At 35.9% G+C, this 18,306-nt stretch overlaps 1 protein-coding gene across 1 annotated transcript in view; it reads left to right on the top strand.

Moving 5' to 3' along the window:
• LOC129228663 (cubilin-like) overlaps positions 1 to 18,306 on the top strand; it is a 240,137-nt gene that overhangs the window by 53,635 nt on the left and 168,196 nt on the right. Inside the window, exons 12-14 of the mRNA XM_054863347.1 lie at positions 6,600 to 6,786; positions 13,863 to 14,023; positions 17,229 to 17,410. Of these exons, the coding sequence (XP_054719322.1) occupies positions 6,600 to 6,786; positions 13,863 to 14,023; positions 17,229 to 17,410 (530 nt within the window). The remainder of the gene's footprint in view (positions 1 to 6,599; positions 6,787 to 13,862; positions 14,024 to 17,228; positions 17,411 to 18,306) is intronic.

Consider the following 18,306-nt stretch of genomic DNA (forward strand, 5'->3'; position numbering starts at 1 on the left):
GCCAACTTGGCGAAAAAACTTGTCGACCAAAAGGCTGGCGATATATCGCCAAGTGTCCGCCAAAGTATACCACCACATGAGTATACATCGAAATTAACAATGATTTCCCTCCAAAAGGGGCAAAAGACCCCTTTAGAAACACCCGAATGCAACCAAAAAGAGAGGTGCACAACTAGACCCCACTAGGAGTCCACGTACCAAATTTCAACTTTCTAGGACATACCGTTCTTGAGTTATGCGACATAGATACGCACATACGGACGTCACGAGAAAAGTCGTAACTAACTCAGGAAATGTCAAAATGGATACTTCGGGTTTTTATACGTTCTTAGGCAATTATCCGCGTGTGGCCGGGCTGAAAAAAACTCAACATTAATTCGGGGGTGAGCACAATGGAAATTAAGGCCGAATTTTGAGTTAAGATTTTTTTCGCGAATGCAGTACTTCCTTTTTTGAAAAAGGAAGTAAAAATAATGATAAACTGTGGAAGGTTTTTTTTTTACTCACTAATGTTCGTTGTGTGCGACTTTCATAACGGGACACACGTCTATAACATACATTTTAGAGTGTTTTACTGTCGATGTTTTGTACTGCTTACACATATGCAATCTTTCAGTTCTTGCAATGTTGGTAGGTTTGATTATGTTTATTTGCGCAAGGTTAGGTTTTTGGCTTTCAATGTTGTATGCAATTGTGCTATAAAAACATTGTCTTTGAAACCTCGTAAAAAAAATCACATGGGGTCGGGTTGGGGATCTGGCTGGCCAACGCATAAAGGGTAAATCATCATCACCTGCACGGCCAATCCAGCGTAGCAGAACGTCAGTAGCGCAGTGAAATGGGGGGTGGGGGAGGGGGGGTGGACATCACCCAGACGTCTTGGTTTTAACACTGTTGCCCATCCTAATACAGTAGTTTATACACATGTAAGGACTGTTGTGACCAAAAAACGCCCTCCAGAAAGAATTTCTGCCTGCGCTAGTTCGGAACGAGCACGTTTAAATAGTTACATACGTTAAAAGATCTTTCAGTTTATCGCTATTTTTATGTATCATTTATAGTGCTAAGTGCAATAGTTTATGAAATTTAAATTTTTATAACTGGGATATTTTTCTATGCTAACCCTGTATTTCAAATGAAATTTTAAGCAATCTGTTTATCAAATTAAGAGATATGTCAAAATATTGAATGAAATTTAAAACCGCCTTTTTCTTTATAGATACTGTGGAACTCGTGTTCCACTCACAATTTCGTCAGTGGGCAATTCTCTCATTGTGAAATTTGTTGCCGACTCATCTATTAGCAGAGAAGGATTTACGGCAAATTACGAGTTTGTCGATGCCAGAGAAAGTAAGGAATTAAATAACACTTTTTATTACATCTCGGTAACTCTGTAGTTCAATATTAGTAACTTTTCGCAGACTTTATTTACCGTAAACACAAGTTACTTTGGCTGTTGGGTCCTTCTTTGGTCCAAAGTGAAAAAAAAAACTATAAATCGAATTTTGGAATCTTGAATTCAATTTATGTATTTCGCAATCACGAGCGTGTGTGTATGAATGCGCGTGTGTGTTTGTGTAGGCGCATGTGTGTGGGTGCGTGTGTGCGTATTGTGTATGCAGTGCTGTGTGTGTACGCGCGCGTCTGAAGGCGTTCGTGTGTGTGTGTATGTAGGCATATGTGTTTGTGCCTGTGTGCAGGCATGAGTATGTGTGTATAGGAGTGTGTGTTTGTGTCTGTGCGCAGGCATGAGTGTGTGCATGTGTGTGGGTGCATGTGTGCGCGGTGTGTATGCAGTGCTGTGTGTGTACGCGCGCGTGTGTAGGCGTTCGTGTGTGTGTATGTAGGCATATGTGTTTGTGTCTGTGTGCAGGCATGAGTATGTGTGTGTGTATGTAGGCGCGTGTGTGTATGCGTGTGTGTAGGATATAGACGCAACCTGGAGACGGTTTTCGCAAGAGGAGTAGCATCGTGAGGCCGGTCGGCGTGACGGTGGTGCTGGCAGAGGGAGGTGGTGGGAAAATAAAATGATAGGAATTCAAAACAGTCAAATGAGAACAATAAGCAATCGTGATTGCTCAAAATAAAAAATTAATTTGAATTTTGACATTTTGAATTCAAATTATGTTTTTCGCAATCACGAGTGTGTATATGTAGGCGTGTGTGTTTGTGTATGTGTACAGGCATGAGTGTGTGTGTGTGTGTAGGTGTATGTTTGCATGCGTGTTTGTGTAGGATATGGACGCAACCTGGAGACGGTTTTTGCTAGAGGAGCAGCATCGGGAAGGGGACGGTGGTGCTGCAGAGGAAGGCGGGGGGAAAATAAAATCAGCGTAACGCCAAGGACAGTCAAGTAAGAACAATAAGCAATGTGATTGCTCAAAAATAAATAAATAAATTTGAATTTTTGGCATCTTGAATTCAAATTATATTTTTCGCAATCACGAGCGTGTGTGTATGTATGCGCGTGTGTGTTTGTGTAGGCGCATGTGAGTGGGTGCGTGTGTGTGTGAGTGTATGTATGCATGTGTGTGAGTGCTGTGTATGCAGTGCTGTGCGTGTACGCGCGTGTGCGTGTAGGCGTTCGTTCGTATGTGTGTGTCTGTATGTAGGCATGTGTTTGTGTTTGGGTGTAGGCATAAGCGTGTGTGTAGGAGTGTGTGTATGTGTAGGTGAGTGTATGTGTAGGTGGATGTGTGCAGGTGTGTGTGTAGGTGTGTGTATGTATGTATGCGTGTGTGTGTACGATATGGACGCAACCTTTACACGGTATTCGCAAGAAGATCAGCATCGTGAGGCGACCGGTCGACGGTGAGGCTGCAGAGGGTGCTGGCGGGAAAATAAAATCAGCGTAACGCCAAAAACAGTCAAATGCGAACAATAAGCAATCGTGATTGCTCAAAAATACAACGTCCTCTGCCTACCTTCAGAAATCAATTTTCAAACTAATTTCGGTAGAATTCTCTTAGGAGCATCCCTAATCATGCAGTGTGTGTGATGCATACCAAGTAGTTCAATAGCTCTCCTCAAGAAGCAACACTAGTGGATTTTTGTTCCTCGCGCTAACATGTGTCTTTATTACGTCTCACACTTTTACAAATACAAAAAATTTTACATCTGCCAAGAGTTTGCCGAGTACCTATTTATGAGTATTATTTAATACTTTATGCAGCAGTATAGTTGTCTTTCTCATTTCTGTTAAGGTTTTTATTTACGAGTTTCAGGCTAACAACACATCTCGTAATAACCTAAAATTTACGACCTACTTTGGCAAAGCATAAAAACTTACGAAAATCAGTCAAAGTGATTTAGAAAAGAAAAGCTAAAAGTAAAGCTTTAAACACGAAAAGCACGAGAAAAAATCGGAAATTCTCATCAACAGATAGAGGGAGTGATTACAGCCTCAATTCATCTTGGCTCAGTTATATGGCTTTTATTATGGAAGATAAAGAGGAATTGAAAATGGCAGGAGGTCGGGCAAAAGTCGATACAAATCATCTACTTTTTATAAGTTTTGTTAAGTTTATTGGAAAGTTTAGGAAATTTTGTTGTTGTTGTAGAATGTAATGGGCTCTGGTTTCCGGGGATAGCTCTTGATGTGAGAGAAGGAGCTAATGTTGAAATCATGGAACTCTCCAAGAAGTTTTGGAACTGACTGCCAATTAAGGATATTTTGTTTTACAAATGGTGTTCTGTTAGCAAAATTATTTAACCTCCAAAAGTAATGAAAAGACAATAAGTAGGCCAGCACAGACATTTCAATTTTTTTTAAACTTCCCTTTAAAAAAATAGGGGAGGGTGGCCCAAAGCGGGTAGGTTTTCGAAGAACGCTCGTAAATTGTAGTTTTTGAGTTTTTATCGCAACAATTTCGGTTTTATTTCCTAGCAGGGTTCTTGAACTTCAAAATAAAATGTGATTTTTGTAATATTTCAAACCCAATATTTATTTATTATCCAACTTTATAAACATTTGAAAAACCAGCTTTGCCCAACCAGGGAGCCAAAAGCGGGTAAGCTTAACTAGTTGTGATTTGGTACATTTACCAATCAAATATGAAGTTATAAATGCTTAAAATAATTGACTAGCTACCTACGTTGTGTCAGAATTACGTAATGTTATTGACAATCAAAAAAAAAAAAAAAGCTGGGTTTCGACTAATCACAAGTTAAAAAACTTTATTTTTTTCGATGAAATATTACCATTTTTTAAAAATTTTAAGCCTGGTTGCCCCTTGCCGCTTCACTGTTGCTTCGCTGGGACTGGTTAAAACTCATGTAAACACGACATGCGTATGCATCGCCGTTACACACCAATGGGGGGGGAGGGGGCATACGAAGGCCTAACCACTTTGTGCGACCTACCCGCTTTGGGCCACCTTCCCCTATGTATGACTCAAACTTTTTGCGAAATGCTTTCTTCTTTCAAATAAACAGATTTTCGCATGGACACGCGTCCTTTTTAGCCTACTTTCCCAGTAAAAGTCAGAGAAAGAAGAAAAAACCATGAAAGAAGGCTTAATGCATCTTTAAAATATCCCGAGAAACAAAAAAAAAGTCAAAAATAAATAAAATAGTTAGATAAATATTGAAAAATTAAAAATTGGAAAGTAGGGTATTGAGATGGGGAAAAATGTCTGTCGGTATGTCTGTCGGTTTGTTTGTCTGTCCCCCCCCCCTAATAACTTTTCAATGAATAGTCCGATTCGAACAAATGTTTTTTTGTTAGAAAGATCTCGGCGAGGACATCTCATTCCCATAATTCATTTTTTGATTTGAGCAAATTTTTCAATCAATTTTGAACAGTTCAAAAAAACTTAACATTAGCGCCTACGGGGAAATTCAAGGCAAAAATAAATCTTTAACTTAGAGGCGAAGTGGCTCCAAACAAACTTTGTAGGGAAAAGCTTTTGATGAAAAACATGTATCGAAAATATCTTTTTGATTGGAACAAGTTTTCGTTCAATTTTGAACAGTTCAAATCTCTTAACGCCTACGGAGAAACTGAAAGTCAATATAGATTCCGAACTTAAAGGTGGATTTACTTCAAACAAACTTTGTTGGAAATAGCTCTTGACGACCTACTCCCAACTATGACTCCGATAGTTTTGTTGCTCCTGACTCCGACTCCTGTGCCCGAAAATTACTCGGACTCCGACTTCCCGACTTTAAATCTGACTTCATAGCTTTGGCAAAAATTTATGCACGGAGGAAAAATTGCAAACTCTGACTCTTGGAAATTCGACTCTGACTCCAACTCCTGTATCAAATAATAAGTCCTACTCCGTCTCTGCAAATATTGGCAGACTTTCGGACTTTTTGAGGAAATGACCGATTCCAACTCCGAGTCTTTGAATTTAAAACTTTCGGCTCTCGAATCTAACTCGTTTGTCCCAAAATCAGATGGACTCCGACTGTGACTCGACAACCATGGTTTTTACTGTGAAATAATTGTTTTAAATAGGTTTTGATTTTATTTTCAAGCTAAAGTTTTAATTTATGTATTCAGTTTTTGGCGGAGAAATTCGGAGTCCTTTATGTTTCTACATAAAGATATGCGCAGACGATTTTTTTTTTCGACAATGAAAATTATTTCTTTAAGTTGACATTTTATTGTTTTTATTTATTTTTGATAGTACATTAATTCATTCTTAAAATTGTTTTTGGCAACAGGGGAAAAACAAACGATTTTTTTTATATGATTATTTTAATGAGCTTTTAATTTGAGATTTTTCTTTTTCCTTTTTGAAAGCGGTTGAAGATTTTTTTTTTTTTTTTTTTTTGATGGAAAAAATGTATTTAGCTGCTTTGTTTAAAAGGTGCTGCTATTTTATTTGTTCTTTTATTTATTTTTTTCTTATCTAATTCTTTAGATGAGCGAGACATACTTCATTTCTCGAAATCAGCTTAAAATATTTAAAAAATATGTTTGAAATAATTTACGATTTTAGCTAATTTTGAGAATACTGATCAGATACTAGAAAGTCGATATTTATATACGGGAAAGTAGGCTCGTTTAGTTCTAGACAGAACTTCTTGTTTGGTTCTAGTTAGTTATACAATGATTTTAAATATGGAAAACCATTTTGGACTAAAGTAAGCCAAACCTTAGGGTAACATTGGCTCGAATAAAAAACAATTAAAAAGGTTAATTACAATTTGAAATGAAACGATAATTATTAAAAAATCAAATTAAGAGTACTCTAAATGTGTAAAAAAAGGGTTTCCACTGTTTAAAAATAGGAATAATTTTAAAAATTATCGAGAAAAAATGAGAAATTCCAAAATGTGGGCCAAAGTAGCCAGTGTTTATGGTACTTGTTTGTTATTACTACTTTTTGGTACAGATGTAAATTTCTTTGTGGGGGGAGGGGGGATATAGTTTTTAAGCTCTTATTACAAGTATTCGAAAAGAAATACAACATAATGGTTTAAAAAGAAAAAAAAATCTAAAGCTCTTAGTTTCTTAAATTTGAAACGGATAGTTTTAAAAAAGTGATTTATTTCTCTCTAAATCGAGATTATAGCTGTTAGTGTATGAGGTATGTGCTAATTTTAACTCAATCTTTTCGTACTATATGGAAATACAATTTTTCGAACAGGTTGCGGAGGACAAATTCATAGATCGTCTGGCGTACTTCGTTCTCCCGGTTACCCTAACCATTACCCACATTCTGCAAGCTGTATCTGGTTGATTCATGCTCCAGAAGGAAGGCAGATTACACTTAACGTCACCGACTTTAACTTGGAACTACACAGTGATTGTAATTTCGACTATCTTGAGATAAGGTAAGAAATTTAAGGACGCTTTATGTGGAAACAAATCTGTTTTTTGTCATGTGATTATGTCCCTTAACGTTATCAACTTTAACTTGGAACTACACAGTGACTGTAACTTCGACTATCTTGAGATAAGGTAAGAAATTTAAACACGCATAATGTGTAAAAACAATTGATTTTTGTCATGTAATTTTGTTTCTAATTCAGATTACCTCTCTTAATTTTCGCAGTCAACAGCTTTACTTTTGTAAAGTCATACTTTTATAGTTTTACTTTATAACTGCGCTTAATTTAAATGTGTAGTAAAAACATCGATATAAGCAAGAGAAAATGTCATGTATAAATTATTTAAATATGTAATGCAAAAAGCACCACTCTTAATTCAAAAGAACGAAAAAATAACTCTTAAAAGGAGTGAAATCTATTGCGGGTGCATTCATTCTTTCTGAGTGCTAGCTTTATCGAAAAAAGACGCTTTACGAAAAAAAACAAGACTAAAACTTTTCCTTATGGCGTGAAATTCGAAAACACTCCTTTTGAAGAGTGAAAAATAAAAACATTCTTTAAAAGAAAGACTCAAAAGCATTTTCATTGGTTCGATTCTGTCACGTGATTTTGTTTAGAGAGAATCTTCTATACCTCCACGTTAGGCTTAACTAACGTTGGTCGCGAATACCAAGTGGATGTCGCTATCTGAATGTCTTCATTTAATGAATTAAAACACTATTTGTTGCCGAATGAGGATTCTGAAGGAAATGCACAAAAACTGAATGGTAAGTTCGAAGAATTTTCTTTTTTATTAAAACTTGTAACTGTTAATATTTTTTGAACTGCTATATCGTTACAAATCACCCACGTGCAATGTTACGGCGAACTTTTTGTAACTTTTTCTTCCAAATTAATGAAACTGTTATCAACAATTTTATTTCGGTCATCGAATCAAAAATATGACATTTGAAACAGTCGTTACCATCTTTGGTGTGTGTGTACTGTATATATATTTTAGGCAGGTGTTACAGACCCGACCGTGCGCAAATCTATAGGTCGGATACCGAATCCGCTCCCGATGGTCGGAGCTCCAACCACTGCGTATATTTTAAATTAATCAAACATTGTTTTTGTGTATAATAAACTTTAAAGAGTATCATAAACTTTGTATAATACACTCATTCATATGTGTAACGGGCCATTCATTAATTCAGGGTCCTGAGGGGGAGGGGGGGGGGGAATTCTCTACATACCCTTGCTTGGAGAGGGGGGTTGGTGGATCCATTCTTACGTAATATTTTCCAAGCCGATATTTTATATTAGAAATCCGCGGTCAAGTGGTTTGGCAAATATTATATTTCATTTGCTTCAGGAAGGTAAAAGTATGTATTATAGGATGAGCTGTTTTATACTTGTGTTTCAAAGAATGAAACGAGTAAAATATAATGAAAGAATCGCACTGTGTTTTGCATGTCTTATTTTTAATTATTATCGCATCATATACAAAAATTATTTGTCGAAAAACATTCGGTCTAGATTCCTTACAGTAAACATTTCTTTACTCAAAAATGTTTTTGAAAAAAATTAAAAAAAAATGATAGTTAATTTAAGAACGATCCCAGTGATGTAATATTTGTTATTATTGTGAAGAAAAAAAAGAAACTTACGTAAGATGGGGGGGGGGAGTCTTACATACCCTTTTATAGGGGGAAGGGAAGGTCAAAAATTGCCAAAATTGTCCTTACGTAATTAATGAATGGCCTCGAAGAAACAAAATTGAATTCAAACGTATCTTGTCACAATTTATGAGTGACTTTTTAAATTAATTTGAACTGATGTAACTTTTAAAGCATTATTAATGTTAAAAGGCATACTGAGAATATCAATATAGAGTTTCAAAATTTTAAATCTATTTATTTGGAACTGTGTGGGTTTTTTAGTTTTATTTCAATCTTTAGATTCGGAAATGTACGTAATATTGCACGTGGGTGATTTGTAACGATATACGAGTAGTTCAAGAAATATTACCAGTTAAAGTTTTAATAAAAAAGAAAATTCTTCGTACTTACCATACAGTTCTTGTGCATCCTCTTCGGAAACACTAAAAACATTTTTTTTTTCATTTTTTAAATTAAAAAACTAATTTTTTTTTCAAATGAAATAAGTTTTAAAAACAGTTTTAAATTCAAATACACAGCATAAGCACATGAAAACACGTTTAAAAAACAATTTCACCAAAGGAGAGTGAAATGATTTTACCTATTTTATTCTAAAAAAGAGTGAAATAGCGGCTTTCCAAAACGGAAAGCAACCACTCATTTAGGATATTAATTTAGTCTTAAAAAGAGTGAAAAACACTTATCAAAAGGGAGTGAAATTAATTTATCCAAAAGGAGTGAAAATGACCGCTCCGCAAAAGGAATGAAATTCACTCCTATAAGGAAAGTGCGTTTTCGACACTGGAAAGGAGTGAAAATTTACTCAGTCTGAGTTAAAATCGCTGGAATTTTTTAAGAGAGCAACTTTGAAAGTTAGGTTGATGAAATAAGAGAAGTGTACCTGACTGTCAATCTACTCTTTTTAGCCTACTTTCCAGGTAAAAGTCAGAAAAAGAAGAAAAAAGCATGAAAGAAGGCTTAATGCATCTTAAAAATATCGCGAAAAACAAAGAGTCAAAAATAAATAAAATAATTAAATAAATATTGAAAAATTAAAAATTGGAAAGTAGGGTATTGAGATGGGAAAAAAAAGTCTGTCGGTCTGTCCCCCCTAATAACTTTTGAATGAATAGTCCGATTCGACCAAACTTTTTTTTTGTTCGAAAGATCTCGACGAGGACACCTCATTCCCATATTTCACTTTTTGATTTGATCTATTTTTTGTTCAATTTTGAACAGTTCAAAAAAACTTAACACTAGCGCCTACGGGGAAATTCAAGGCAATTCCGAACTGTGAGGCAAATTTGCATCAAACAAACTTTGAAGGAAAAAACTTTTGATGAAAAATTTGTATGTAAAATGTCTTTTTGATTTGAACAATTTTCCATTCAATTTTGAACAGTTCAAATCCCATAACATTAGTGCCTACTGGGAAACTGAAAGTCAATGTAGATTCCGTACTTGAAGGCAGATTTACTTCAAACAAATTTTGTTGGAAATAGCTCTTGACGCCAAACTTCCGACTCCGAGAATTTAGGGGCACCTGACTCCGACTCCTGTGCCCGACAATTAATTGGACTCCGACTCCCCGACTTCGACTCTGACTTCGTAGCTTTGGCAAAAATTTATACACGGAGGACAAATGACTGACTCCGATTCTTGGATATTCGTCTCCGACTCCTTTATCCCAAAATGAGATTGACTCCGACTCCGCAGCTATGGTTTTAACTCTGAAATAATTATTGTTGATATGACTTGTTTTTATTTTCACGCTAAAGTTTAAATTTAGGTATTCAGTTTTCGGCGTATAAACTCGAAGTTATTTATGTTTCTACATAAAGATATGCGCAGACAGTTTTTTTTTTTTTTTTTGACAATGAAAAGTATTTTTTTAAGTTGACATTTTATTGTTTTATTTATTTTGGTAAGTGCATTAATTCATTTAAAAAATTATTCTTGGCAACAGGGGAAAAAGAAACGATTTTTTTTTATATGATGTATTTATTTTAATGAGCTTATTAATTTTAATTTTTTTTTTTTTCGTTTTGAAAGCTGTTAAAGAATTTTTTTAATGGAAAAACGTTTATTAGCTGGTTCGTTTAAAAAATACGGATCTAATTTTTTTAGATGAGTGAGGAGTATTTTATTCCTAGAAATTAGCTTAAAATATTAAAAAATATATGTTTGAAACAATTTACGATTTTATCTATTTTTACCCGACTGCGCGGGCTCGACGCAAAGGAGGGTAATGTGTTTATCAGTCGATGTATGTATGTCCGTTTCTATGTGACATTCTACAGGCTAAACGCCTTGGCCAATTTTGATAATTCTTACGTCAATCGATTTGTCTTAACCTCGGGAGTGTCACTAAACACATGATAGTAATCAAAAGTACCATTTCAAAAACCGGTTGCCATTTTGTCAGTTCGGGATTGGCGCACGTTTGGTGTTGCACGCTGTGTCGCATGCTACCTGCGTGTGACAAATGCAGGTAGTTTTCGCTGCCTGAATTTTTTTGTTTACTAAGTCTACTAATTGGGGTCTCAATGGCCGAGTGGTCTAAGCGATTGCTTCTCCCACATGAGGCGGTGGGTCAAGACACCCTCGCTCTGGATGTACTTTCCCCTCTTTCTGATGTAAATTCTTTCATGTGTTTTTATATGTATTCCGTACTGTAATAAAAAATATATCATGCGTAACGAAGGCAAGACACTCAAATTGTAGTCCTCATCAAAATAAACCCGTGCAATAAGCACCAAAAGAAAGAAAGTCTTCTAATTCGATTTTCATCTCTAAAATGTTGCAATTGTTTTTGCTTTGATTCAAGGGACTGAGTTTCGCGACGTGTACTTTCTTGAGAGGTTTTTTAGTTTTGCGAGAAATATTTGACTGACGGGTGGGGGGGGGGGGGGACGTTTTCCATTTCGCGTCATCATGAGTAGTTATACAGGCTGTTTATATAGCTCTGCTGTGGTTGACTTAAGTTCGCGCATTTTTGCCGAAGGTCAAGCACATGTAGCTTTAAGCCGAGTTAGATTCCTAGAGGGAGTAATTATGAGTAGTTTAAACCACCGCAAGTTACTTAATAAACCTCACGATACAAGCAAACTCTCTCAATGAAATGACAAGGTTGCGAAATGTACCGTCTTATAATCATAATAACTGTCAATGAAAGTTAACCAAAAAAGTGTAAAATAAAAAATTATTAAATAAAAACGAAAAACCCGACTGCGTAAAAACGAAAAAAACTAAAGGAAAATGTATAAGCCCAGTAGTTTAGAATTTATAAAGTACTACTGAATAACTACACTGCTGAAATAGTTTTATTACCGTAAAAAGATAAGACAAATCATAAATTCAAAAGCAGAATAGAAGGATCAACAGTCGGGGCCCATTCAAGTTTTACGGGGATCCTTGAATAGGAAAGGAATGGGCCCGACTGTTATCCTTTTATTCTGCTTTTGAATTTATGATTTGTCTTATCTGTTTACGGTAATAAAACTATTTCAACGGTGTAGTTATTCAGTAGTACTTTATACATTCTAAACTACTGGGCTTATACATTTTCCTTTATGGTTTTTTTTTTTTTTTTGGTTTTTACCCAGTCGGGTTTTTTGTTTTTATTTAATAATTTTTTTGTGAATATTGATCAGGTCCTAGAAAGAAGTATGGGTATACGGGAAAGTAGGCTCGTATAGTTCTAGACAAAACTTCTTGTTTCTCAATAAATATTGAGTCTAATTTTAACAATATTTTTCTTTTCCTTCTTTTGTTCAAGTTATCTTCTAGCGCTACTCATTTACATGTTTCATTGCTTGAGTTGAACAGTTTTTTTGAAGTATTTGAAAAAAAAAAAGAAAAGAAAAGAAATACTAGAAAAGAAAGAAAAAGCAAAAGTTTTATTACGAGGATTCTTGATCTACATTGTAGTTCTACTTCAAAATTTTTTGGAAACTGTGCTTTCATAAGTTTCTAGCAGCGATACAGTTGGGAAATGTTGATCTCAATCTGTAAATCTTGATTTGTACTGTATTTCTACTAGAAATTATCTTGGAACCTGGGCTTTCGTAAAAGTTTCTAACAGTGGTTCAGCAATGAAATCTTGATCTCAGTCTATAAATATTGATCTACACTGTAGTTCTACTAGAAAATCTGTTGAAAACTGGGCTTTCATAAAAGTTTCTAGCGGCGATACAGCTATAAAATTTTGATATTAGTTTACACATCTTGATCTACATCGCAGTTCGACTAGAAAATCTCTTGGAAACTGGGCTTTCATAAAAGTTTCTAGCGGCGATACAGCTATAAAATTTTGATATTAGTTTACACATCTTGATCTACATCGCAGTTCGACTAGAAAATCTCATGGAAACTGGGCTTTAATAAAGGTCTCTAGCAGCGATTCAGTAACGAAATCTTGATCTCCGTCTATACATCTGATCTACATTGTAGCTTTACTAGAAAACCTCTTGGAAACTGGGCTTTTATAAAGATTTCAAGAAGTGATACAGTTTCTTGTTCAGTAAAGTTTTTTACGTTACTTAAAAAGATGCAGTATCCCAAGAAATCTTTATGGAAAATCATTTTATTGATAAAAGTTCAAAAACTAATCATTTCAATACTTCATGAGCTTTTCTCCGATTATGATACCCTTATTACTGTCGGACCACGAATAAGATGAAAAGGCTAACTTCCGGCTTACAGGCGGAATGAACGCATGCGTTAGTTTTCAGGGATGCGCGCTTTTGCAGATAAGCGTTAGCCTCAAAAGCCGCGTTTATAACGCACTTTTCGACCCGGTAAATCCCCGCTTTGACTCCACAAAAAACCGACTGAAAAATTTCCGGTTCCATGTAAAAAGAGGTTCTCCCATTATACCAGAGAAAGCGGTTTTTACACAGCATCCTTATTAGTGGCTAGTAGACGAACTTGTTTTTCGCGTAATGCATTCTGGGTAAAAACACCGCTTTCACTCCAGAAGCTAGCAGGAGTAGAAATATTCCACACAAACCCCGCAAATAACCGGAATGCGGTGCAAAGCAGGTTTTTCCGGGGTCGAAAGCGTCCATGGAAACGGCCCTAAAGTTAAGCAGATTGAAGGGTTTGCAGCAACAAATGGTTAACTCCATTTTTGGTTGTTGGAAAATCTCCTGGAGTTAACTCCCTGTTGCTTCAAGTGAATAAAGCATCTAACTCATTCTAGCGAAAAATTTGAGAACTATCAACCGGAGATAACACCTTGTTGGACCAAACGAACTTGAGAACTATCAACTGGAGATAACTCTTTGTTGAACTATACGAACTTGAGAACCATCAACCGGAGATAACTCCTTGTTGAACCAAACGACCGAAAAATGAAAGTTAACTCTTTGTTGCTGCAGACCCTTCAATTGACAAATGAATAATGACACAAGGGATTCATTTCTTTTTTATTTTTAGAAATGGAGCGTATACGACATCACCCCTCCTCGGGAAATTTTGCGGCAATACTATACCATCTACCATCCGATCCCACAGCAACATCCTTCGACTCATGCTCAAATCAGATCGGTCTATGAGTGCACCGGGTTTCGAGATATACTACGACAACACTGCTACAGGTAAGTAGCTGAATACATCCGGGATCTTATTTCTACTAAGGAAACCGTCAAAGTCACCGTAAATTCATCAACGGTTTCATCAACTTAAGAATGTCAGTCAACAGTGACGTCACACAGCATCGAGAAGAGATGAAATGGAGGGAGTAAAGACTTTCATTCGTGAGAAAAGGCGCCAAGTTACGTGATAGGTTTTAAAGCAAAGAATTGAAAGAAAGCAGGTTTGTTTCGCTAGTTTAACGCAAAACGTGCCAACTATTCGTCGTTGTCAAGTCACGTGACTTGAGATCGTTGGCCACGCTTTTGCTAAGCTAATGATTGGACATACTTCCTCCATTTATAATTCCTGCTCTAAGTCACACAGTTATAGGGTAAAACAACACCAAATACGGGGGCAACTTTTGCCACCTACAAACAGGGGCGGATACAGACTGTCATTTTAGAGAAGGGTCATGCTAAAGGCTCACCTCCCTCCCCCCCCCCCCGTACAAACCTACGGCTTTGGGCACGAAAAGTTTTTTTTTAAATGCTTGAATGTCAATAAAAAGTACGAAATCAGTCAGAAATAGGGTTCCTAATAGGCATAAACATTGAGAATTACTTTCATTAGCGATGAAAGAAGACATTTGAAAAACTTACTTTCAAAAATAATTTAAGAATTGAAAAGACAAATGAAATTGTTTACATTTTATTCATACTGTGTTTGTGGACGAATACTATTCTCGCCGGTTTAAGGGGTCATGACCCCCATGACCCTCCCCTTGTATCGGCCACTGCCTACAGCTGTTATGACTAAAAAACATAAAAATAGAAATAAGTGGAATTTTTTTCAGGATTCTGGGATCGGGATTGTATAAGATGAAAAGCTTGTAACAAAAATTTGAGCTATGAATTTTAGTTTTGAAAAAAAAAAAAAGATTTGTGTACACGGATACTTGCTATAACGGTGTGCAATATTCAACTTAACTTTCATTTTGACTGTTGGTGGCGCCGGACGATACTGATATACAATACTTGCCCGGTTTTAGTTCATCTGCTGTTCTTCTTTCTTTCTTGCATTTGATTTCACTTAGATTTGTTAATTCTTGTTTCTTGAAAACTTGAAGTATGATTATACAGTTTAGTTTCGTTAAAATATTATTTACTAATTATTTTTATGTTTGCTTTTAAACATTGTGCAGTTTAATTAAAGGTGTTTTAAAGAGTTTAAAGTATTTTAAGTGAAATCAGACTACAGCTACAAAACAATAGAAAAGGTATATGACTTTACGTTACACCATGTTCATACCATAAACATAGCATTAGAAAAGAAATTTTTGCATTTTATAAAACAACTATGTCCACTTCAAATATACAGGGTGATTATAATTAAAGTTCCACTTTCAAAACGCTGTAAAAATAAAACCACTGGTCAGAATGACGTCAAACTTCAATGGAATATTATCGAAGAAGGGGGGAACTTGATGGCAGAAGAAAATAAACAGTTAAAATTTTTAGCAACAGATGGCGCTGTTAGCATCGTAATTTAATAGTGGTCGACTACAAATGACAAATAAATCATAAAATATTACCTAAGGTGTAAACTAAACGTTAACACACCGTACTACTTAGCGTGCACGAGGGTACAGGTGTGATACCTTTTGTTAAGTAAGCCCATCCAACACGGCAAGGTCATATCACATCGGATGGGAAAATTCGGTTTTTAATTGTCCTGAGGCCGAAAACCGCATAAAAAGCATCAGTAAAAATCAAATCGGTCTCTTTAATTTTCGTGAGACTGGCGCAAAAGATGTTCAGAATGATGTACCCCGTTTTCAGTAACAAGTTGCAATCGAGAAACAGCATGTTCTACGACTGATTGAAGTGTTTCAGGGTCACATTTAGAATGTGTTGCGCGATGCATGCCTTCAGCTCAGCAAAGTTTGCAATCAGAGCAGTGAAAACACAACAGCTTTCAGATAGCCCCATATCCAGAAGTCACACGGGTTAAGATCAGGTGATCGGGACGACCAGGTCTTTCATTGAGACAGTCATAGTGAACTTCTCAAACGCGAAATGAGGAAAAAAACGTGCATTTGGCGTTTTTATACCAACTTCAATGAGTCGTGCACATGACAGGTCTTGGATTTACATATTCTGACACTTGCAGCGCCATCTATTGCTAAAAATTCGAACTATTTATTTTTCTTCTGCCATTCGTTTTCCCCCTTCTTCGATAATATTTCGTTGAAGTTTGAGGTCATTTTGACCAGTGGTTTTATTTTTACAGCATTTTGAAAGTGGAACTTTAATTATAATCACTCTGTATAATACCGTTTTATACTCCCCTGTAGGCCCGTTTAACCACCGATCCAGTTAAACGGAGGCCGGTTGAGCGGGAGTCTACTGTGTTGGCATCCGATGATAGTAGTGCCACGCGAAAGAATTGATGCTATTTCCAGGGATCGCACTAAGACCTCTATTAGTGATGGGCATAATGGAGTTCTCATTATTGAATCACTCGATTATTCAAGATCATTCGAGAACTCGATTATCACATCTGGAGTTCTCGATTATCGTATTTCGAGTTCTCGATCATCACATCTGTGACAAAGGTTTTGTACATTCTTCCGTAACTGTTCTGTTTATAAAAGTGCCTTCTACCTGTAATCACTCACTGGTGAATCCAGATGTTGATTGAGTTCTGTGGTCACTTTTGCTGCTGATGTGCGTTTTGACCTTACAATCCGCTTCAATATCCGCCGACCTCTTTCACCGAGCTCCTCTTTCCGCCCACTATTTTGCTTAACCGAGCTTCTCTAACCGCGCTATGTGAATGATGTCATGACTTTAGATACTGTGCCTCTAGAAACGCCAAAAAGTTGAAATGTTTCAGTTACACTTGCTCCAGTTAGACGCGCTCTAACAATTTGGTCTCTTTTAAAATTTGAGAAGTCCGACATTTCAAGCGCTTGATAAAAATTCAATAATTCTTGAAGTTTAATTAAGCCACCATATACTACCAGAATATGAACATTGCCATTTATAAAACAATCAGACACCTAGTTTTAGTCTTGATTGCTTACGAAGCGCTTTGAAAAATGTCACTTTTATTCACAGGTGTTTCCTTTATTTTGACAACTACCTGTACATACACACATATAAATATACATATATATTCTCTGTTTTATTTATATAGATATTTATTTTGCATAATTGCTTTCATCAGGTTGCGGTGGCTTATTGACATCTCCAGGTGGTAGCATAGTGTCACCAAATTATCCGCAAGCTTATCCAAGCAATGCTGTTTGTGAGTGGCTCATAAGGGTGAACCATGGCTCTGTCATAACCATAGCATTTGTTGACATTGACATAGAAACACACCCGAAATGCCGTTTTGATTATGTTCAGGTATGGAAATTAAATCTTATTAATTACTGAATAGTATTTGTCATAGTTATTAGACTTAAAAATAAACCTTTGAAATTTGTGAAAATAGTGCATAAAGTAAGCACAAAACATCTGCAGTTAACTTCAGACCCACTTCTAAATGTAGCTAATCATCTTTTTTGAAGTTAGAAGAAAAGCAGGAAAAAACATGAACTGATAAAATATTCTGTATGTCATTTAAGTGTTTCGAAAGTTAGTTTCCTTCGTTTCTTCACACATATATTTCATAATTGTATTTCAACTATATGTTGGCTAACTGCAAAAATTGAACATAATAATACTGAAAGTTGAATAAAATAAATCCCTCTTCTTTATAATCAACTAGTGGTACCCTCACAGCTTTGCCCGTAATAGAAAATTAAAAGGTCTTTTGGTTCGCCTGTATATTTACAAATAATGTATTTTACATTTTCTCGCCAATTGGCTTGTTCCCGTGTTACGGTTCCACGTTATGATAATTTCGTAATTTACTCGTCCATCGTATGATAATTTTGTTCTTAAAATTGGAATAGAAAAAGAACTACATCGAATTTTTGAAAAATCGCTTCGAGGTGCACACCCCCATGCTACAAACTAATTCTGTACCAAATTTCATGAAAATCGACCGAACGGTCTAGGCGCTATGCGCGTCATAGAGATCCTGACAGACAGAGAGTATTTCAGCTTTATTATTAGTAGTATAGTAATAGTAAAGAAAAGATAAAGATAAAGATTACCTGAATTACTCATTGGAACCTGTATTTTTATCGATATTAAATGTAACCAAGAAAGTGAATAGAAACCGCAACATTTATTCTGTATTACTGCACTTGTTCATGATAAGTAACTGAACTAAATAAAACTTTAGAACACTAAAA

This window comes from Uloborus diversus, chromosome 8 (assembly GCF_026930045.1).
Source record: "Uloborus diversus isolate 005 chromosome 8, Udiv.v.3.1, whole genome shotgun sequence".
Taxonomy (NCBI): Eukaryota; Metazoa; Arthropoda; class Arachnida; order Araneae; family Uloboridae; genus Uloborus; species Uloborus diversus.